At 37.1% G+C, this 25,597-nt stretch overlaps 1 protein-coding gene across 2 annotated transcripts in view; it reads right to left on the bottom strand.

Annotated features, from left to right (window-relative positions):
• FLI1 (Fli-1 proto-oncogene, ETS transcription factor) overlaps positions 1–25,597 on the bottom strand; it is a 202,779-nt gene that overhangs the window by 32,968 nt on the left and 144,214 nt on the right. For both annotated transcript variants that reach the window (XM_053691552.1, XM_053691553.1), the window contains exon 5: positions 23,978–24,046. In XM_053691552.1, coding sequence (XP_053547527.1) covers positions 23,978–24,046 — 69 coding nt within the window. The remainder of the gene's footprint in view (positions 1–23,977; positions 24,047–25,597) is intronic.

The following is a 25,597-nucleotide window of genomic DNA, read 5'->3' on the forward strand; positions in this document are numbered from 1 at the left end:
AATTAACTATCTGAATCATGAAAGAAGGAAAAAAAATTGGTCCATGTCCCTTTAAATAACAAATGTACATCCTAAGTGTGGACTGTTGCAGGAAATGCAGGCTTTCCATTTGTTTTTTTTTACAAATTGTGTTTCATAAAATTATATGAAAATAGCTGCAAAGCGATGTGACTACAATACCTGCACGTGTTTTATGGCACTAATTCTTAACCAGAGCACCCTGTAACAACAATTACATAACTGTACAATATAACTGAACATTTACACATTTTATTCTTTTTTTCATACTTAAAGGGACATGAAACACTACATTTACTTTTGTGATTCAGATAGAGTATGACATTTTAAAACGACTTTCCAATTTACTGCCTTTATCAAATGTGCTTCTCTCTTTGTATAATTTGCTGTAGGAGCAAGATGAACACATCTAGTTAGCCAATCACAAAAAGCAAATGTGTACAGGCACCAATCACCAGCTAGAACCCAGTAGTATAGGATATGTACATATTATTTTTCAACAGATACCAAGAACAAAAAAAATTGGAAAATAGTGAAGTGAATTTAATAGTCTTAAAATGACATATTCTATCTAATTTATGTCTTTAATTATTGTTGTTACCAAATAAACAGAATAAATTAGAAATGACAAACTTTGTAATGTGATTTGTATGCTAATACACAAGCTATTACAGACTTTTTGTGTTTATATCACTGAGCTTTTATTTGTTCATAGCCATGAATTTCAATAATTCTGTAATTTGTTTGTATTGGTTTTGGAATAAACAACACGATACACATATGGCTTAATGTGTGTGGATCCATATTGTAGCAAAATGCTTTTCCAAACATGCTGTGAATCTTTTTTTAATCTATAGATAAAATCACTATATTTTCTAAAATTATATTTTAAAATGCAAAATAGTTTTGTCCATATTTAATATCTGTTTTACATCTTATTAAAGCACAGCAACAATCTTTTTAATTTTATACTTTGAGACTTTATAACTCTTGATGATATTTGTAAAGTATAACGAGTGAGAAAAACAGTTCAAAGGCAAAAATGACTGGTTCCTACACTGATAAAAATGTACCTCTCATCTCATTCACAAAAATATTCAGCAGCAGGTTAGCAAAGCACGTTAACTAAACATAATTCTCTACTAATAATTACATGGAAACATAAAGTAACCATTTTATAAATATTATAGTAGATTTATTTTTGGGATGGCACTTCCTGAGACTACCATATCAGCAAATGAATGTTCACTGAACCATATTTATATCGGCACAGGCCTTAATGTACAAGTGGAACAGGGTTAGTTCATAGTAGATTATTTTAGCTTCTTGATCTCGTGAAAGAGAAAAATAAGTATTTTGAAGCATGCTGCAGTTACTGACCCTGCTACATGCTACAAAACAGCCTTAAAGGGATATGAAAGCTAAACATTTTATTTTGTGATTCAGACAGAACAAACCATTTAAAAAAAAAAAGTTTCCAATTTACTTCTGTTATCAAATTTGCTTTGTTCCCGTGATATTCTTTGTTGAAGACATACCTAGGTAGCATCTTGTGCATTACAAGGCAGGAAATAGTACTGCCATCTAGTGCTCTTGCAAATGGATACCATTCTTACAAAACTGCTGCCATTTAGTGCTCCAGAAATGGGCCGACTCCTAAGCAAACATCCCTGCTTTTCAACAAAAAATACCAAGAGAATGAGGAAAATTTGATCATAGAGGTAAATTAGAAAGTTGTTTGAAATGACATTCTCTATCTGAATCATTAAAGAAATATTTTGGGTTTCATATCTCTTTATCTCAGTGCTCCCAATAATCTCTCATTCTGAGGGATTGGCAGGGTTTATACAGTAGCTCTGCACTGTTGTCACTACCCCCCTGCAGCTTTCTCTTCAGATCATATGCCCTTGTTTTCAAAATTAAAGCAGGGGTGTCCCATAATCTGTCCACAGCCCAGCCTGTCCCCATCTATGGTCCTCCCAACCCCACCCACGTCATGCCGGACCCTATCTGTGGTGTACTCTTTGCCCTCACTGGTCATGGAACCTACACAAAATAACACTCATGGCCTTGTAAGCAAACCTCCCTGCCAAAGCATAGCCCACCCAGTCCCATGAAAGGAACTGGTAAATATTGGGAGGTGTATTAATACATTTAAAATTGTTTTTAACTCTCCTGCAATTAACTCAGAAAGGTCCTTTGTAAAATCCCTTACAAATATTATGTTATTATTAGCCCTATATTTGTCATTATATGTCACACTAACACGCTAAAAATAATACAAGCAATAAAGTACTTGTGTAATGTTAACTTTATTTATTTTACACCTAATTGAGGTTTAAATAATACAGTAACATTATTGCATTTTTCAGACATACAACTGAATAATAATATTAGGATGTGACAATTGATACATAATATACACACATGCATATACTGTATATATATATATATATATATATATATATATATATATATATATATATACCCACATACTAATATATATATATATATATATATATATATATATATATATATATATATATATATATATATTTATTTATTTATATGCATACCTCGTTTTGTTGCGCTTCGCATTTATTGAAGGCTCAGATGATGGTTAGCATTTTTTAGCAAAAAAAGTATTTTTTAATTAATGTATGTACATTGTTTTAGACATAATGCTATTGCACACTTAAATAGACTACAGTATAGCAGTATAAATATAACTTTTTTTTGCGCACTGGGAAACAAAAAAATTTGTGTGACTCACTTTATTGCGATGGTTTGGAGCTGAACCCGCAATATCTCCGAGGTATGTCTGTGTATGTATACATATATATATATGCCTTCAAAGAAAATCCCCTACATAGTGCCTATTTATCATTTTACATTGTCAGACAAATATTACAATTTCTATCTTTCAAATTATATTTCACTCAAACAAAAGAAAAGGAAGAGAAGGTAAATAGTCATCAGTCATCTCAAATTACTTGTCCAGGTGAAGTGGAAAAAATAAGGTTTAATAGTAATTCTCTATGATCTATTATTGTTCTATCTCTCCCTATCTGTGCAACCATTCACATTTTGCTTTTTCTCTAGCCATAGAAGTTAAATACCCAAAGAGTTATGAGTTATTTTTGCACTTTTATCTTCAGGGATTTTATAAAATTTCCCCATTTTTGAAAAAAGAATTTTACAAATCTCTCAAATTTGTATCTTTCAAATAATGAATTAGTTGTCATAACTTAATTTCCTAGGATTTCAACTCCTTCAGAACCATCTTCATATTCAGAAACCAACATTCACTTCCTTCATCTGTATGGTTAATAAAAAAAATAATATTTAAAGGGACACTCAAGCCAAAATAAACTTTTATGATTCAGATAGAGCAGCAGTTTTCAGACACTTTCCAATTTACTTCCATGATCAAATTTTGAAATTTTGGGGAACCAGCTTTGGTTCACACTTTCTGGGGAACAAGATCATACTGATATATAATGTGCACAAGCTCACAGGGTATACATATACTAGTCTGTGATTGGCTAATGTCTGTCACATGGTACAGGGGGACGGAAAATGGGAGAACAAATACATTTGTCAGAAAAAAACATACTGCTTATTTGAAATTCACAGTAGGTGCTATTGCATTGTCTTTTATTATGCACTTGTTAATTATGCAATTGTACTGTATTTAGTGGTCCTTTAACTGTTAATCTTAAAGGGACAGTATACACTCATTTTCATATAACTGCATGTAATAGACACTACTATAAAGAATAAGATGCACAGATACTGATATAAAAATCCAGCATAAAACTGTTTAAAAACTTACTTAGAAGCTCTCAGTTTAGCTCTGTTGAAAAGGTAGCTGGAAAGCCCACTGCAAGTAGCAAATAAGACACTCCCCCCTCCCCCTTATTTTATATATGAAAAGACCCTTTACACAAACAGGAGCAAGCTGGAGAAGGTAGCTGACGGTATTCACATAAAACTTTGGGGCTTGGTTAGGAGTCTGAAAATCAGAGCAATGTTATTTAAAAATAAGCAAAATTATACATTTTTAAATAAAACAAACTTTATGGGCTTTATAAATAGATCATCTACAAAACATTTATGCAAAGAAAAAATGAGTGTTTAATGGCCCTTTAAAGGGACATGAAACCCATTTTTTCTTTAATGATTCAGATAGAGAATACAATTTTTTTTTTAAAAAAAGTCATAGTACTTCTATTATGATATTTGCATCATTCCCATGTTATTCTTTGTTGAAGAGATGCCTCAATAGGTAGTGTGCACATGTCTGGGGCACTACATGACAGGAAATAGTGCAGCCATCTAGTGCTCTTGCTAATGTATAATATTGTTGCAAAACTGCTGCCATATAGTGCTGCAGGCACGTGCATGCTCCTGAACTTACCTTCCTGCTTTTCAACAAAGGATAACACAAAAAACAAAGAAAATTGTATAATAGAGGTCATTTGGAATGTTGTTTAAAATGGTAAATTCTTTCTGAATCATTTAGGTTTTATTTCCATTTAGCTTTCTATGTATTTTACTAAACCAAACTCTTTATTCCAGTACCTTTGTATAAAAGGGCAGCAGGGAATGACAATGTAAGAGTATCATCCTGGTGTAAAATATTAAACTGTTGTTCCCAGAATGTAACAGATGATGATGTTTTTTCTACATTACTAAAAGAGTATTTTATCAATTTAACCCCTTAATGACCGCAGCACTTTTCCATTTTCTGACCGTTTGGGACCTGGGCTATTTTTACATTTTTGCGGTGTTTGTGTTTAGCTGTAATTGTCCTCTTACTCATTTACTGTACCCACACATATTATATACCGTTTTCATCATATCTTATAATTTACTATAAAAAATTTTATAAAATATGAGGAAAAAATGGAAAAAAAACACTTTTTTTAACTTTGACCACAAAAATCTGTTACATATCTACAACCACCAAAAAACACTGTGCTAAATAGTTTCTAAATTTTGTCCTGAGTTTAGAAATATCCAATGTTTACATCTTCTTTGCTTTTTTTGTAAGTTATAGGGCAATAAATACAAGTAGCACTTTGCTATTTCCAAACCATTTATTTTTAAAAATGAGCGCTAGTTACATTAGAACACTAATATCTTTCAGGAATCGCTGAATACCACTTGACATGTATATATTTTTTTTTAGTAGACATCCCAAAGTATTCATCTAGGCCCATTTTAGTATATTTCATGCCACCATTTCCCCACCAAATGCAATCAAATAAAGAAAATCGTTCACTTTTTCACAAATTGTTTCACAAACTTTAGGTTTCTCACAGAAATTATTTACAAACAGCTTGTGCAATTATGGCACAAATGGTTGTAAATGCTTCTCTGAGATCCCCTTTGTTCAGAAATAGCAGACATATATGGCTTTGGCTTTGCTTTTTGGTAATTAGAAGGCAGCTAAATGCCACTGCGTACCACACGTGTATTATGCCCAGCAGTGAAGGGGTTAATTAGGGAGCATGTAGGGAGCTTCTAGGGTTAATTTTAGCTTTAGTGTAGTGTAGTAGAGAACCCCAAGTATTGATCTAGGCCCATTTTGGTATAGTTTATGCCACCATTTCACTGCCAAATGCGATCAAATAAAAAAAAACGTTAAATTTTTCACAATTTTAGGTTTCTCACTGAAATTATTTACAAACAGCTTGTGCAATTATGGCACAAATGGTTGTAAATGCTTCTCTGGGATCCCCTTTGTTCAGAAATAGCAGACATATAGGACTTTGGCGTTGCTTTTTGGTAATTAGAAGGCCGCTAAATGCTGCTGCGCATCACACGTGTATTATGGCTAGCAGTGAAGGGGTTAATTAGGTAGTTTGTAGGTAGCTTGAGGGTTAATTTTAGCTTTAGTGTAGAGATCAGCCTCCCACCTGACACATCTCACCCCCTGATCCCTCCCAAACAGCTCCCTTTCCTCCCCCACCCCACAATTGTCCCCGCCGAAAGTCTGCCAGTACTAAAATAAAAGGTTTTTAAAAAACAAAAAAAAATTAAGCATATTACCATATGCTGCTGTGTAGGATCCCCCCTTAGCCCCCAACATCCCTGATCCCCCCCCCAAACTGCTCTCTAACCCTCCCCCTCTGCCTTATTGGGGGCCATCTTGGGTACTGGCAGCTGTCTGCCAGTACCCAGTTTGCAAAAAAAAGTTTTATTTTTATTTTTTTTATTTTTTTCTGTAGTGTAGCTTCCCCCCCCCCACAGACCAACCTCCACCACCTAACTGATGTGTTTTTTTTTATCATTTTATTACTTTTATCCCCTTTTTGTATTTCATTTTAGTACACATTTTTTCTGTAGTACAGCGGTTCCCACCCGCTCCCTCCCCGTGCACGCGCCCACCCCCTCTTGCACGTGCGCGCATCCATGCGCGCCCCGGCCATCCCCGCCCATGATCCCGCCCCCCTCCACATCACCAGGGCCATCGATGGCCGCCACCTGCCTCCCACACAGGCTCCCACCCACCAACGAGGAAAGCCACCGATCTCCGGCGCAGAGAGGGCCACAGAGTGGCTCTCTCTGCATTGGATGGCTACAAAAGGTTATTGCAGGATGCCTCCATATCGAGGCATCACTGCAATAACCGGAAAGCAGCTGGAAGCGAGCAGGATCGCTTCCAGCTGCTTTCCACACCGAGGACGTGCAGGGTACGTCCTCAGGCGTTAACTGCCTTTTTTTGAGGACGTACCCTGCACGTCCTCAGTCGTTAAGGGGTTAATATCACAATCAAATTACTTAAGACCGCTGCTGAAGGCTCGCGCGGAAACAGGGGCATCAGGGGCCGTTCGGCCCTTGATAATTCGGCCCCTGTATATACATAAAAAGAAAGACTTGAAAACAGTAAAACAGAAACTAAAAATTAAAAAAAACCCACAACTATGTAAATTTTAAAATATCGAAACACAACTACGAGAGGCGTGACACTTCACACTTCTTATGGCCTGATATTCAAAACCTTGCTACTTAAGCAAGATATTCTAAGAAGCCTCGTCAGTACGGCGAGGCCCTTAAAATGTTTTCAGAAATATAAATTTTATTTTGAGAAATTTTTGTGTTGCTATAAATTTGTTCTTTATGTGAAACAGAGACTCCTACATTACAATACAAATTCTAAACAAAATCCCCTTAATTTTGTGTGATTTCTCTCCTTGCCGGTGAGGTTTTGAATATCAGGCCCTAAGAGTCTATGGGGCCGATTTTAACAATGCCTGGCAGACATTATACGCTGCAGCATATCATGTCCGCCAGATATCACTGAATGCAGACAGCATACGCTGTCGGCATTCAGCATTGCACAAGCAGTTCTAGTGAATAGGCCAATCTGCTGCTAGCAGGGGGTGTCAATCAGGGGGTGTCAATCAGTACATGATCGGGTGGATTGCTGTACGCCGCCTCAGCGGCGTATGATTTAAGGAGCAACTTGACTACTGTTTCTGGTAAGCCTGAAGGCTCACACGGAAACAAGGGGAACAGGGGCGATTCGGCCCTTGTTAAATCAACCCCTAAGGGTCTAAGATTGAGTGAAAAATCTTGGCCATGCCTCAAGAATTCTCTGGTACGCTCACAACCCTACCCTCATTCTCATGTGCGAGATCGCCGAGACACCACAAGTGTCTTTTAGTTGTAATTATAGCTTTTCTGCTGTGCTAAGGGTTTGCGCTTCATGTACAAGATATCGTTTTGGGCACCTACCACTACTATAGATGCTAATGACAGAAACACTCACTTATAAAACTATGGAAAATATAGGTGAAGTGACGAGTCGCACAATGAATTTCAAACATTATCTTTATAATATGCAACAACCTCATGTGCGTTTGAGTCTTCTTTAATAATATTTTAACAAAAAGGTTAAATATATTGATCCTATAAATTGATGGCCTACAAATGCAGTTAAATCCAGCTTTTGCATCATTTCCTGTTTTCTAATTATACAAAATAAAAACAGTTTGATTTGCCAGAAATTAACTAAAATATTACTCAGAAATTAAAACTCCAAAGGAGCTCTCCTGCGACACCTGTCATATGAAACAAAATATATAGATTTGTGCAAAGAGAACGCACACAAAAAAGAGACCTCAGGAGGATAATATTTACAAGTGGGGGATGGCAAAAAGCGTAGAGCAAAACAAAAAGCCGGCTGCAGAGCACGAATGTGCATATAAGTAGAGTTTTGAGTATGGAGTGAATACACCAAAAGGGTTCTTTTGTCGGTCACCATCAAAGCAGAGGAGATGGGACTGATTAGCTTTTGTCTTGCTAATGCACCTTAGTTTAGGGATGAGAGCCCCAGCACATCCAGGTAGTGAAGCGGCTGAGAGAAGGCACAGTGAGGAGCACTTCAGCACATAAGTCTATTATAGGACACACAAAAGCTGCACCTGCAAAGAGAGAGAGTGCTTAGCATATCGGCCTGGGTAGCCGTATGTAAAGCTGACAGCAGCCGAGGTGTTAGCTTCAAATACACAGCAGAATAACCCCTTCACGCAAGGAAATATTTATATTTCATGCTTTCTAGTAAACTGTCCCTCTTCCCCCGTCCAGTGTATACCAGCCCCTCTTTCCTCCTACAGCGTATACCAGTGTATAACGGCCCCTCTTTCCCTGCCCAGTATATGCCAATGAATAAGGGTCCCTCTCCCCTCCTCTAGCGTATACCAGTGTATAACGGCCCCTCTTGTCCAGTATATGCCAATGTATAATGGCCCCTCTTTCCCTGCCCAGTATATGCCAATGTATAATGGCCCCTCTTTCCCTGCCCAGTATATGCCAATGTATAATGGCCCCTCTTTCCCTGCCCAGTGTATACCAATGTATAATGGCCCCTCTTTCCTCTTTTAGCGTATACCAGTGTATAACGCCCCCTCTTCCCTCCTCCAGTGTATACCAATGTATAACGGCCCCTCTTCCCTCCTCCAGTGTATACCAGTGTATAACGCCCCCTCTTCCCTCCTCCAGTGTATACCAATGTATAACGGCCCCTCTTCCCTCCTCCAGTGTATACCAGTGTATAACGCCCCCTCTTCCCTCCTCCAGTGTATACCAATGTATAACGGCCCCTCTTCCCTCCTCCAGTGTATACCAGTGTATAACGGCCCCTCTTCCCTCCTCCAGTGTATACCAGTGTATAACAGCCCCTCTTCCCTCCTTCAGTATATACCAGTGTATAACAGTCCCTCTTCCCTCCTACAGTGTATACCAGTGTATAACGGCCCCTCTTCCCTCCTACAGTGTATACCAGTGTATAACGGCCCCTCTTCCCTCCTACAGTGTATACCAGTGTATAATGGCCCCTCTTCCCTCCTACAGTGTATACCAGTGTATAACAGTCCCTCTTCCCTCTTCCAGTGTATACCAGTGTATAAAGGCCCCTCTTCCCTCCTCCAGTGTATACCAGTGTATAACGGCCCCTCTTCCCTCCTCCAGTGTATACCAGTGTATAACGGCCCCTCTTCCCTCCTCCAGTGTATACCAGTGTATAACGGCCCCTCTTCCCTCCTACAGTGTATACCAGTGTATAACAGTCCCTCTTCCCTCCTCCAGTGTATACCAGTGTATAACGGCCCCTCTTCCCTCCTCCAGTGTATACCAGTGTATAACGGCCCCTCTTCCCTCCTCCAGTGTATACCAGTGTATAACGGCCCCTCTTCCCTCCTCCAGTGTATACCAGTGTATAACGGCCCCTCTTCCCTCCTCCAGTGTATACCAGTGTATAATGGCCCCTCTTCCCTCTTCCAGTGTATACCAGTGTATAATGGCCCCTCTTCCCTCCTCCAGTGTATACCAGTGTATAACGGCCCCTCTTCCCTCCTACAGTGTATACCAGTGTATAACGGCCCCTCTTCCCTCCTACAGTGTATACCAGTGTATAACGGCCCCTCTTCCCTCTTCCAGTGTATACCAGTGTATAACGGCCCCTCTTCCCTCCTCCAGTGTATACCAGTGTATAACGGCCCCTCTTCCCTCCTACAGTGTATACCAGTGTATAACGGCCCCTCTTCCCTCTTCCAGTGTATACCAGTGTATAACGGCCCCTCTTCCCTCCTACAGTGTATACCAGTGTATAACGGCCCCTCTTCCCTCTTCCAGTGTATACCAGTGTATAACGGCCCCTCTTCCCTCCTCCAGTGTATACCAGTGTATAACGGCCCCTCTTCCCTCCTACAGTGTATACCAGTGTATAACGGCCCCTCTTCCCTCCTCCAGTGTATACCAGTGTATAACGGCCCCTCTTCCCTCCTACAGTGTATACCAGTGTATAACGGCCCCTCTTCCCTCCTACAGAGAGCTTTAGATCCTTTTGCCCTAAGTAAGATCCTGCATTTATCACTCACTATGTAACATGTTGCAGGGTTAGAATACTGGACCCACTCCTGCGTCTCTTAGGGCAGTGGGAAAAAGAACAAAGCAAAAGTGGGTAAAATTAAAGTATATGACACAAGTGTTTACTACATACAATATACAGTACAGTATAAGAAATTACATATGGACCATTATATCCCTTTAAATCTGATCGTCAGAAACTGTATTTTAGATGATTGGGAGTTATAATATAATTAAGAATAGTGCTAAACACTTTTGACCAGACTTGTGCTATATAAAAATGATACAAATTCTTTTTGCACTAAATGTTTCACTTCTGTCTGCAGCACAAAATATTACTCACTGCCCTTTAACAAATTCATATGATCTTTTGAGTAACAAAGTGTCATGGCTTTTACAGGCAGATAAATTACATAGAGCAAGATTACAAGTATAGCTTTTTAGCTTGCGTGCTAACTGCACTCAAAGTAATATATATATATACGTTTGTGTGTGTATATGTATATAAATGTTTAGATTTGTGTTAATATGTGCATATATTTATACAAATAAACACATAATACACATGTATCCACACTTCAATTTATGAAGCTGCGGCAGACAGGGGCGCACGTACCCACCCCTGTCCGCTGCAGCTTGCCTCTGGTGGGCTGAATTCCGCTGCCAGAATTCAGCATTGCACACAAGCGCTATTTTGTGTTCACATGCAATCCCGCCCCCTGCTCGCGCAGGAGCTGTCAATCTCCCCGGTTGTGAAAACATGCAATCGTAGGCAGGCGAAGGGGTTGATAAATCAACCCCCTAATAGTCCTTCCCAGTCAAGTACCTGCATATACCATATCCCTTTTAACCCTTATAAAAAAAATGTTTTCATATTTTTATAATTTTGTTTTATCATTATTTGTGATGTGTTTTGTGCAACTTTTTTTAACCCTTACACTTTACACAAGGGGTAGATTTATTAAATGTCGGGCAGTGGATCATGTCCGCCCGATATCGATACGCTGTCAACATTTATCATTGCACAAGCATTTCTAGTGAAATGCTTGTGCAATGCCGCCCCCTTCACATTTACTAGCAGGGGGTGTCAACCATCCCAATCGGGATGATTACTGTCCGCTACCTCAGAGGGGGTGGATGAGTTAAGGAGCAGGGTTCTTACGACCACTGCTTCTTAACTTAAGTTTTAGGTGGATTGCAGCATCCGCTGCTTGATAAATCTACCCCTAGGTCTGAAGTTGCGCTAATACTTTAAGCACAATTTCTACTTGTGCTTGAGTGCAACCATTTACTTTCAACTTGAAATATACACGTTAGTTAGTGTGTAGCTTTATTGCTTATCACGCCCTGCGCACCACTTGTAATCTAGTCCATAGTTTTTAACCCCTTATCTACTATAGGGGGATACAACATATTACTATGCAGTATGTTGCAGAACTATCGGGAAGTCAAAGGTGCCGTACCTTTGTAAAAATTAGCACAGATTACAAATCAAGAGCAAAAGTACAAGTGGAATGGAGCACAATCCAAACGGTTTACATTTTTACTCTCAGATTGCAAGTCCAAGATGCACGTGGTAATATAGTGAGCATGGAAGTATAGTGCACGTGGTAGTATAGTGTGGGATATAGTATTCATGTCGCATAGCACTGGTACATAATTTCAGATTATATATTCATGTTGGGTAACGCTCAAGCACAAACCAAGGGAGCACAAAAATTCTGCTCAATTCTGAGTTTTCTATTTAGGGGCTCGATACGATAAAAATCGTCGCCCGCAAAAGCCGGCGACGCCAAAATCTGCGTGGGTTTGGTATCCTATATACGGCGTAACCTAGAAGTTACGCCCGTATATTTCTGCCGTCGCCGTAGTTTTTTTGGCCATAGACAGGTATACCAAACCCGTGCAGTTTGGTATCCAATATACAGCATAAGGACCCACTACTGTGAGCCCCTAAAACCACCACCATCTAACTGATCTATCCCCTAATGTGAACCCTTAAAACCACCGCCATCTACCTTATCTATCCCCTAATGTGAACCCCTTACACCGCCGCCATCTACCTTATCTATCCCCTAATCTGACCCCTTACACCTCCGCCACCTATATAAAAATTATTAACCCCAATCTAATCCCCCTATACCTATATTAATATTATTAACCCCTAATCTAAAATCCCTAAAGTATTAAGTTCTATTACCAGCCCTTAAAAGGGTCTTTTGCGGGGCTTTGCCCCAAAGTAAACAGCTCTTTTGCCCTATAACCTGCCCTCCCTACACCGCCGCCACCTATATTAATAGTATTAACCCCTAATGTAAGCCCCTTACACCGCTGCCATCTATATTAAAATTATTAACCCCTAATTTAATCTACCTACCCCGTCGCCAGCTATATTATCTATATTAACCCTAAGTATATTATAGTTAATATAGTTATTACATTATATATATTAACTATATTAACCCTAATTATATTAGGGTTAATATAGTTAATATAGTTACTATAGAATTTATATTAACTATATTAACTCTATCTAACCCTAACACCCCTAACTAAATTCTTATTAAATAAATCTAATTCATATTATAAACTAAAATATTCCTATTTAAATCTAAATACTTACCTATAAAATAAACCCTAAGATAGCTACAATATAATTAATAATTACATTGTAGCTATGTTAGGGTTTATATTTATTTTACAGGTAATTTGTTAATTATTTTAACTAGGTATAATAGCTATTAAATAGTTATTAACTATTTAATAGCTACCTAGTTAAAATAATTACCCAATTACCTGTAAAATAAATCCTAACCTAAGTTACAAATACACCTACACTATCAATAAATTAAATAAACTACAAATATCTATCTAAAAATACAATTAAATAAACTAAACTAAATTACAAAAAAAACAAACACTAAATTACAAAAAATAAAAAAAAGATTACAAGATTTTTAAGCTAATTACACCTATTCTAAGCCCCCTAATAAAATAATAAAGCCCCCCAAAATAAAAAAAAAATTCCTACCCTATTCTAAATTAAAAAAGTTCAAAGCTCTTTTACCTTACCAGCCCTTAAAAGGGCCTTTTGCGGGGCATGCCCCAAAGAAAACTGCTCTTTTGCTTGAAAAAAAAACACAATACCACCCCCAACATTACAACCCACCACCCACATACCCCTATTCTAAACCCACCCAAACCCCCCTTAAAAAAACCTAACACTACCCCCCTGAAGATCTCCCTACCTTGTCTTCACCCAACCAGGCCGAACTCCTCATCCGATCCGGGCGATATCTTTATCCAAGCAGCAAAGAAGAAGTCTTCATCCCGGCGATGTCTTTATCCAAGCGGCAAAGAAGAAGTCTTCATCCTGGCGATGTCTTCATCCAAGCGGCAGCAAAGTCTTCTTCCATCCGGCAGCATCTTCCATCAAGCGGCTTCTTCAATCTTCTTTCTTCGCTCCTCCGACGCGGAGCCTCCATCCCGGCCGACGACTGAACGACGAATGAGGTACCTTTAAATGACGTCATCCAAGATGGCGTCCGTCGAATTCCGATTGGCTGATAGGATTCTATCAGCCAATCGGAATTAAGGTAGAAAAATCTGATTGGCTGTTTGAATCAGCCAATCAGATTCAAGTTCAATCCAATTGGCTGATTGGTTCAGCCAATCGGATTGAACTTGAATCTGATTGGCTGCAATCATACACACACACACAATTATATACACACACACACAATTATATACACACAAACATGCAATCACACACACACACAATTATATACACACACACACATAATTATATACTCACAAACATGCAATCATACACACACACACAATTATATACTCACAAACATGCAATCATACACACACACACATACACAATTATATACACACAAACATGCAATCCTACATAAACATACACTTATATACACACATACACACACAATTATATACTCACAAACATGCAATCACACACACACACACAATTATATACACATAAACATGCACTCATACATGAACATACAATCATATACACACACATACACAATTATATACACACAAACATGCAATCATTCACACACTTACAATTCTATACTCACAAGCATGCAATAATACACAAATACACACATATACCCTTAATTCCTTTCCACTCCTGATCCTTATTTAACCCTTCCCCAAAATCTTTGTTTAATTTTAAAGGGACAGTATACACCAAATTTTATATAACTGCTTGTAATAGACACTACTGCAAATAATAATATGCACAGATACTGATCTAAAAATCCAGTATAAAACTGTTTAAAAATTTGCTTAGAAGCTTCCAGTTTAGCTCTGTTTTAAAGTTTACTGGAACACCCACTGCAAGTGGGAAATAGCAGACACTCCCCCCTCCCCCTTCCTTTGCATATGAAAAGTCCCTTTACATAAACAGAAGCAAGTTGGAGTAGGTATACGTCGGTATTCTTCTAAAACTTTGGGGCTTGGTTAGGAGTCTGAAAATCAGAGCAATGTTATTTAAAAATAAGCAAAACTATACATTTAAAAAAAAAAAAACTGTATGGGCTATATAAATGGATCATCTACAAAACATGTATGCAAAGAAAAGTCTAGTGTGTAATATCCCTTTAACCTTTTGTTTCACATTGATTAATTCTCCTCTATTATTTTTTTTATACAGCATTGTTATGTGTTTTTGAATGCACAAAAGCAAATGTTAATACCTAATACCAAGCTTTCAATAGATCTAAATGCGAAACCAGTATTTCGGATAGCATATATCGCATATAGCATATCCATATGAACAAACTTATTTAGCAAGACACACACACATATGAACACGACATATGAACACACACATGAAGGCACATTCATATACACATAAGCACACTCCCATAGTACACCCACTGAGAGACATGAATGCATATACACACACATGCACATATAAACACATGAACACACATGCATGCATATAAACACACACACACATGTACACACATAAAGACACATGCATGCATATGCACACATGCACACACAATTGAAGACACATGCATGCATATACACTTATGCACACATGCATGCACATATACACACATGAAGACACATGCATATACACTTATGCACACACACATGCACATATACACACATGAAGACACATGCATGCATATACACTTATGCACACACATGCACATATACACACATGAAGACACATGGATGCATATACACACATACACACATGCACACACATGCAAACATATACACACATGAACACACAAATGTACACACATAAAGACACATGCATGCATATACACACATGCAAATATAAACACATGAAGACACATACCTGCAAATACACACATGCACACAAATGCACATATACACACATGAACACACGAATGTACAAACATAAAGATACATGCATGCATATACACACATGCACACATATGCACATATACACACATGAACACACAAATGTACAAACATAAAGATACATGCATGCATATACACATATGCACACATATGCACATATACACACATGAACACACAAATGTACAAACATAAAGATACATGCATGCATATACACACATGCACACGTATGCACATATACATACATTAACACACAAATGTACAAACATAAAGATACATGCATGCATATACACATATGCACACACATGCAAATATACACACATAAAGACACAAGCATGCATATATACACATGCACACATGAAAGAAAAACACATGTACACACACATATCCCCCAGACACACATATCCCCAAGACAGTAGCAAATGAGGAGGGGGTAGAGGTGCAGTGGATTTGGAAGAGAAGGGGAAGTAGATATGATGCAATAAAGGGCCAAATTGTGGCTACTGGGCCTTAGGTTTCTTAGTCCTTTTCCACCTTGAGCATTTCCCCAATAAATCTACTACTGACATGAACTAAAGTTGCCACAGTTCTTTGATCTTCTTTATCAGGCCCAGCCCATATAATCCCATGGTTGGCTAAACCTGATAAATATTATCTGTATTATGTTAAGCAGCTGGTCAGTGATCCCTGTAGCCTTTGTAATGAGGGGTGTCAAGGAAACATTTTATAAAATCAGGGCGTGTCGCACTGAGGTCCCAGTTTAATGCCAAGAGTCGCATTTATAGGAATTTATGCTCTCAGAGAGGAGATAACCCACTCACATAGAATGCTGAAAACAGATAATGAGAAAACTATTTGAAATAATATTTTTTTAAAAGATTTTCCACACTCCCGATACCAAGAGGTCACTCAAAAACAAATCTAGCGTAGTATCCTAACAAATCGCATCATTTTTCAATAAACTACACTGTCTGCCTTTGCTTATGACCATGATAGAGGGTACAATTTAAAATAAAAGTTTTTTTAATTTACTTCTTTTATGAAAGTTAGTTTGTTCTCATTGTATTCTTTGTTCTTTGTTAAATAGAATACCTAGGTAGGTAGTGTGCACTTGTATGGAGAACTATAGGAGCAGTTTTGCAGTCTACTTGGAAAATTGTTATTGTTTAAAAAGATAGATATTCCCTTTATTCCTTATTTATTCCCCAGTTTTGCATAATCAGCACAGTTACATTAATACACTTTTTACCTCTGTGATTACCTTGTATCTAAGCCTCTGCAGACTGCCCCCTTATCTCAGTTCTTTTGACAGACTTGCATTTTAGCCAGTCAGTGCTGACTCATAAATAACTCCACAGGAGTGAGAACAATGCTCTCTTTATGAGGAACATGAGCTAGCACTGTCTAACTGTGAAAAATGTCAAAATGCACTGTGATAAGGGGTTGCCTTCAACAGCATAGAAATAAGTTCATGAGCCTACCTAGATTTAGCTTTCAACAAATAATACCAAGAGAACAAAGCAAATGTGATGATAAAAGTATATTGGAATGTTGTTTAAAATGACACGCCCTATCTGAATCATGACAGTTTAATTTTGACTTGAGTGTCCCTTGGATTGCACTACACATTCTTGTAAAACTGCTGTTATATAGTGCGCCAGACTTGTGCCTACTCTTGAGCCTATCTAGCTGATTTTCAACATAGAATGATGTACATTTAAAGGACCAGTAAATACAGTAGATTTGCATAATAAACAAATGCCTGATAAAAAGACAATGCAATAGGACTTAGTCTGAACTTCAAATGAGTAGTAGATTTTTTTCTGACAAATTTTGTCTATTTCCACACCCCCTGTACCATGTGACAAACATCAGCCAATCACAAATGCATAGACGTATATTCTGTGATTTCCTGCACATGTTCAGTAGGACTGGTGACTCGAAAAGTGTAAATATAAAAAGCCTGTGCACATTTTGTTAATGGAAATAAAAAAATAAAAAAATTGCATGTTCTACCTGAATCTGAAAAGTTTAATTTTGAATTGAGTGTCCCTTTAATAAAAGTAAACTGGAAAGTGTTTTAAAAATGTACAGTCCATCTGAATTAAGAAACAAGACGTTTGGGTTTTATATTCCTTTAACTGACCTCACATAAAACATTTAGAAATTCATGTTGGCTAGAAATGTGTTGCTCCCTCTTGCAGACCTTTAGGGAGTGGTATATAGTGGCCTCCCTTTCACTAATTTAAGAGGAGTGTTCCAAAATATCTAGCTGGATTACCATTGGCTGGGTGATACAGAGTTTATTCAGATATGGAGATCCAATAGCACATTATATGTTTCAGAGTTTATTTTTTTTTTTTAAATTGTAGAGATTATATTTTTTTCACTCTGTTGCATCTAATTTGCATGTGATTGGTAAATGGCTGTCACATGATAAAGGGGCAGGAGAATAGCAGGAAAGTTTGAAAATGTTCAGAAAAATAAAATACTGCTCATTTTTAAATTAGGTTATACTGCACTGTACAGTATTTTTATTATACATTTGTTAAGTATGCAACTCTACTGTGTTTTAAGGGAGATGGTTACAAAAAAAAATAAAATAAAAAAAAATCCAAGCCAATGTGACTAAATAAAAATTAGGAAAAAACATAGGGTATTTAAATTATTCAAAGAAAATAGTACATACTCAACATACCATATTTATAGGGAATATAACAAAGTACGCAAAAAAGCAATCAAATTAGCCAAAATTGAAAAAAAAAAATGAATTGCAAAGGATTCTAAGTCTAACCCTAAAAGGTTATTTTAGTACATAAATATCAAAAATCTAAGAAGGACAATATAGGTACATTAAAATGTGTGGAGGGTAGCGTGATTAACAGTGACAGGGAGAAGGCTGAGGTACTAAATCAGTTTTTTTTCTTCAGTATACACAAGAGAGGAACCAATGGACAATACTTTGGAACATACTAGAACATGCCAGCCCATACCATTAACTGGGCTGTGTATAGAGGATATCAGGAATTAAATGAATAATATTAAGGAAAATAAAACTCCAGGCCCAGATGGAATACACCCAAGGGTGTTAAGGGAATTTAGCACTGTTATAGACAATCCTCTACTCTTAATTTTTCAAGACTCATTATCCTTAGGCATGGTCCTCCAGGATTGGCGCAAAGCTGATGTGGCGCCACTCTTCAAAAAGGGAGGCAGGGATTATCCAGGAAGCTATAGACCAGTTAGTCTGACATTAATAGTGAGGAAGATATTTGAAGGGATTATAAAGGAATATATTTATGAGCACATTCATGTAAACAAGATTATGAGTTCAAATCAGCATGGTTTTATGAGAAGTAGATCATGCCAAACTAATCTAATTAGATTATATGAGGAAGTAAAAATATAGATAAAGGGGAATCAGTTGATGTGATATACTTAGATTTTGCAAAGACGTTTGATACAGTGCCACATGAGAGATTCATTCACACAATTAAGGGACTGGGAACAGCTGAAAATGTTAGCTCATGGATAAATAACTGGATAAAAGATAGGGAGCAGCGAGTAGTAGTAAATGGATCATACTCAGATTGGACAAAGATAATCAGTGGAGTCCCCCAGGTCATTAGGTCAGAGCAGGATGAACTTTCATTACAAAGGGATCTGCAAAAATTAGAAGTATGGGCAGGTAAATGGAAAATGAGATTTAATACGGGAAAATGCAAGGTTCTACATTTTGGAAGTAAAAATAAGCAGGCAGTGTATTATTTAAATGGGACAAGACTTAGCCAAACAGAGGAGGAAAGGGATTTGGAAGTAGTAATAGATAACAAGCTAAAGATGGGTGCACAATGCAGGGCAGCGGTTTCAAAGGCTAATAAGAGGCACTGATCCCAAATTTTTTCTTTTGTGATTCAGATAGAGCCTTCAATTTTAAGCAACTTTTTAATTTACTCCTATTATCAATTTTTCTTTGCTCTCTTGCTATCTTTATTTAAAAAGAAGGCATCTAAGCTTTTTTTATTGGTGGATGAATTTATCCACCAATCAGCAAAAACAACCCAGGTTGTTCACCAAAAATGGGCCGGCATCTAAACTTACATTCTTGCATTTTAAATAAAGATACCAAGAGAATTAAGAAAATTTGATAATAGGAGTAAATTAGAAAGTTGCTTAAAATGACATGCTCTATCTGAATCATGAAAGAAAAATTTTTTGGGTTCAGTGTCCCTTTAAGGTAGAAAAGCATAATTCTGTCGCTATATAAATCCCTGGTAAGACCTCACCTTGAGTATAGAGTGCAGTTCTGGGGACCGATTGCAAAAAAAGATATCGCAGAACTAGAAAAAGTTCAGAGAAGGGCCACAAAGCTAATACGGGGAATGGAGAATTTAAAGGGACAGTCTAGGCCAAAATAAACTTTCATGATTCAGATAGAGCATGTAATTTTAAACAATTTTCCAATTTACTTTTATCACCAATTTTGCTTTGTTCTCTTGGTATTCTTAGTTGAAAGCTTAGCCTAGGAGGTTCATATGCTAATTTCTTAGACCTTGAAGCCCACCTCTTTCAGATTGCATTTTAACAGTTTTTCACCACTAGAGGGTGTTAGTTCACGTATTTCATATAGATAACACTGTGCTTGTGCATGAGAAATTATCTGGGAGCAGACACTGATTGGCTAGACTGCAAGTCTATCAAAAGAACTGAAAAAAGGGGCAGTTTGCAGAGGCTTAGATACAAGATAATCACAGAGGTTAAAAGTATATTATTATAACTGTGTTGGTTATGCAAAACTGGGAAATGGGTAATAAAGGGATTATCTATCTTTTAAAACAATAAAAATTCTGGTGTAGACTGTCCCTTTAAGCCAGGCATGTCCAAAGTCCGGCCCGCGGGCCAATTGCAGCACGAGTACCGGACTGATATGGCCCCACAGATAATTTTACAAATATACATTATACGGCCCCCCAGTGAGTCCCCAACCGCCGCTCAGTTAAGTCCCAGAGCGCCGCTCAGTGAGTCCCTGAGCGCCGCTCAGGACTCCTGAGATCTCTGGTTTGACGTGGCTGTTTATAAGGAATTCAATGTACACATGTATACTTGGTGTTATGTTCCTGTTCACATTTTCTGAACTTAAAAGTTGACAGACAACCTTTATTAGTTTGTGTAATGTACTTTACAATGTTCCTGACATATTTCAGCTTCCTGATTTTTTATATTAAAGGCAGAGTGATTTAACACCTGTTTAGATTTGTCATCCAAGTCACAAAATGTAAAAGTATGCAGTTTTCAATAAACTTTGCATAAAATAGTTAATTTGCATTTATTTTAGAATGGTTCAAAGAATGTCAGGCAAAATGGTCGGCCCTCGCACATGTTCACTTCATGAAATCTGGCACTCTTCCAAAAAAGTTTGGACACCCCTGCTTTAAGCTATGAGGAGAGGCTAGCCAAACTGGGTCTGTTTTCTCTAGAAAAAAGGTGCTTGAGAGGTGACATGATTACTTTATATAAATATATTCAAGGCCCATATACAGAGATGGCAGAAGCTCTGTTTATTCCAAGAAAATTGTTGGAGGAAAGGAGATTCAATCTCCTGAAACGGAAATGTTTTGTTCACTGTAAGAGCAATAAAATTGTGGAACTCATTACCAAAGGAGGTAGTGAATGCCAATACAATAGATACATTTAAAAATGGTTTGGATACATTTCTTGTAGAAACAACATTCATGGATATGATTGCTAGCATTAAATGGGTCACCTTTTAGTGGGATGATTTAAGCTTAACTGGAGATTTTTTGTAAGTATTTTAGATTTGTATAGGTTGAACTTGATGGACTTCGTTCTTTTTTCAACCTCATCTACTACGTTACTATGTTACTATGTGAAACAACTTTTTTCTATCATGATTCAGATAGAGCATATCATTTTAAGCAACTTTCTTTTCTACTTCTACAAACAAATTTGTTTCATTCTCTTAGTATCCTTTGTTAAAGGAGCAGCAATGCACTACAGGGATATTGCTAAACACATCAGGTGATCCAATTATCACTTGTATATAAGTGCAACCACTAATCAGCAAATAGCTTTCAGCAGTGCTTTGCTGATCCGAAGCCTACCAAGATATTCTTTTCAGTAAAGGATATCAAGAGAACTAAACAGATTAGATAATAGAAGTAAATGACATAGTTGTTTTGGACCGCATGCTCTTTTTTAAACATAAAAAAATAGCAAATAGCGCTCAATTAATTGTCCTTTGCATGAATGTTTGTTATTAGATTCCATTATTATTGACACTTATGGCTAGATTACAAGTGGAACGCTAATTTACCGCACACCCATAAACGGGCAAATCCGCAAGCTCATAGTAGCAATTAGCTCTCAGAAAATTAACCAGAGGTCAGACTTCTGGTTGATTTTAAAAATAACCCCCAATTGCCCCCAAAATAAAAAATATTCTTTTTTTTAAAAAAAATAAAAAAGTAGCATTTTTATTTAATAAAAACCCCCTGCAAAAAGCAGGTATAAAGGGGTTAAAGTTGGCGGGTGCAGGGTGTTAGAGTAAAAACAGTATTGAAAAGTGCTATCACATAGTGGTTTATGGCAACTCTGTGTTACCTCTAAATATATATGTATTCGCTTATATGCATATATATTTAGGTGTTTATATGTGTATATACACATATTAACACACGCACACATATATATATACAGTATATATATATGTATATATATACTAATAAATATATATTTAAATTTGCTGCCAAACGCTGAGCAACTAACCCCCTTCGATGCGCTTAGGTTCTGGGAGTCTTGGAGCCTATTGAAGCGTGCTTTTGTGAGTGCAATGCTTCTGTGCAAAGTGAACACAAGGTCACGCTCGCATTGCACCTAACCTGTAATACTAGCGCACAATTCCGTGTGCTATTACAAAGTGGAGCACAAATATCACTTGAACGAAAGTGATATTTTGCACTCCACTTGTAATCTGGCCTTCAATAACTATTTCCTTTTCCAACCTATTGCCAAAAACCTACATCCAGCTTCATGTGATTTTATTTCATGCTGTAATTGAACTGACCCCGTTTATAACTGACTCATTCAGATACACACTGCATTATAGATAGTTAAATGTCACTTTTGGCTAAAGCATTTCAACATACAACAGCAATTCACTAACACCACAAATCACACAATGATAAGAAACAATGAAAATATTTATTCTATAGCTGAGTCAATAGTCGCTGGAAAGTCTGACTGAGTAAAGCTGATAAAATGTGATACATAATCTTAGCGAGGACCCCTCTCTAAGAAAACAGTGCAGCAACCTTCCTAGAGTGCTGTAATTTGGAAGATTTTAAGATGACAGCCAACTAAGAAAATATATTGTTTAAAAAGATAGATGATCCCTTTATTACCCATTCCCCAGTTTTGCTTAATGAGCACTGTTATATTAATATACTTTTTACCTCTGTGATTACCTTGTATCTAAGCCTCTGACAGCCCCCTCATCACATGACTTTTTATTTATTATCTATTGACTTGCATTTTATCTGTGTTGTGCAGAACCCACGGGCATGAGCACAATGTTATCTATATGACTCACATGGACTAGCTCTCCCCTGTTGTGTAAAGCAAATACAAAAGCATGTGATAAGAGGCTGTCTGTACTGGCTTAGAAACAGGCAGACATATAGAGATTTAAATGTTATAAAGTATATGAATATAACAATGTTTGTTGTGCAAAGCTGGGGAATGGGTAGAAAAGGCGTTATTTAACTTTTTAAATAATAACAATTTTAGTGTTGACTGTCCCTTTAACCTCTCGGGTGTCAGAACGGTCTACAATATATTACTATAATACCTAATATATAAAAAAACCTCCGGCAGTCAATGAGTTAATAAAAAAACACATTTACATTGTAAGAATAGGAATATAGTTAAAACAAATGGAGACCTTGTACTTTTTCTAAAACAAGTAAACAATGAAAAATCACAGAAAATAACAGGTGTTTTGTTTAATACAATAAGGTGGATTTTTTTCTAGACATAAAACTTCTTTCTTAATATTGAAGCCAGATAAAAACATTTTGTCATTATGGTTTGAACAGAAACAGGTAAAAAATACATCAGTTACTAGACGTGAGCACGCAGAATCATCCTTTATAGGCTAAATGTAAAGTGAATGACGTAAACACACAGCACTTACCCTCCTTGGCTGTTACACGTGAAGACTGTTCTGTATGTGCTGGTGCATTATAACTTAATGAGGAGCTACCTGAATAAAAGGAAATAAATGTGTTATAGTATTTCATAGCAGAACATTAAAGGCTGTAATTAGAATAAAGAACATATCTTCCAAGATAATATATTAGGGTCACCCTTTGAATATTGAAGCCCTGCCCCTGGGCAAGACAAATTTGTGGGGCCCCTCAGCTAAGCCCCCTTATTCCCCTTCTTCTCTATGCTCTGCCTGCTGTGTATATATATATATATATATAAAATCAAGACACAGCAGTTTAGCACTCACAATACTTTCCTTTAGACCGGGGTGCTCAGCAACATATTTCATAGACCTCCAACAAAAGCAGGCACCTTGCCACTTCAAACCCGGTGAGTACCTGCTTTTGTTGGAGGTATATATATATATATATATATATATATATATATAGTAAATTAGTAAATGCAATCCAGAAGGCACTCTCTGCTTAAAAATACCCTTATACCACTGAATAGAAGGGTATTTTTAAGTGGAAAGTGCCTTCTGAATTGAAGTTACTATATACAGGAGGAAGTTGAAATGCACCCCGGCAGCTGTGCTATATGAGAGTGAGTGTTGGATCTTATTTGCTCTGTTTTGATACATATATGTTTATTTGGAATACATAAATGATGTCTAGATGCCGTAAAGATCTGTGCTCTGTTCAGTGAATTAATATTTAGGAGATTTAGTTGGGGTCTTAGCACATGTTCAGAGAGCCAATGGGTCCTTGGCCTCATTGTTTACAATGTAAACAGCTCATGTGAACCAATCTATGTAACAAGTAACATCAACATAATTGTGAAAAAATAATTGTTCTGTGACGGGCAAATTAGCTTTGTGCTTAAAGGGATAGTTTAGTCAAAATTTAACTTTCGCGATTCAGATAGAGCATGCTGCAATTTTAAGCAACTTTCTAATTTACTCCTATTATCAATTTGTCTTTGTTCTCTTTGTAGCTTTATTTGAAAAAGCAAGAATGTAAGCCTAGGAGCCAGGCCCATTTTTGGTTCAGCACCTGGGTAGCGCTTGCTGATTGGTGGCTACATTTAGACTACAATCAGCAAGCACTACCCAGGTGCTAAACCAAAAATAGGCTGGCTCCATTTTTACACTTCTAGGGGCTGCTATCTTACATTTAAAGTATATTAAACACTAAATAAATGCTAGATAGAATGATGTGTTAAAAGCATAGCTTAGCCTGAAAAGTTTTATTGTTCTTAAAGCAGTGGGGTTAGCCATGCTGTAACCCAGGTTTTTTCTCTGCTGAGGCCGATTAGGTGCAGTCATTAATGGGTCACCAGTGTGTACAAACAATGACTGTGCGTCTATAGCAGTGTTACGTCTGATGTCTGCACTTCCACAGGAATTGGAAAACCCACATTTTTCAGCATTAAATTATAGGAAAGGGGACAAAATAAATAATGAAAGCATATTGCACCGTTTTTTTTTGTTTATAAATATTGTTTAACACTTTATATTACAATCTCAAAGGCCTTGATTCAATAAAACTCCTTTATTAAACTAATATATCGCTAAAAAAAATTGCTGCTACCTCAGTGCAGGAAA

The sequence above is a fragment of the Bombina bombina genome, chromosome 8 (genome assembly GCF_027579735.1).
Source record: "Bombina bombina isolate aBomBom1 chromosome 8, aBomBom1.pri, whole genome shotgun sequence".
Lineage (NCBI taxonomy): Eukaryota > Metazoa > Chordata > Amphibia > Anura > Bombinatoridae > Bombina > Bombina bombina.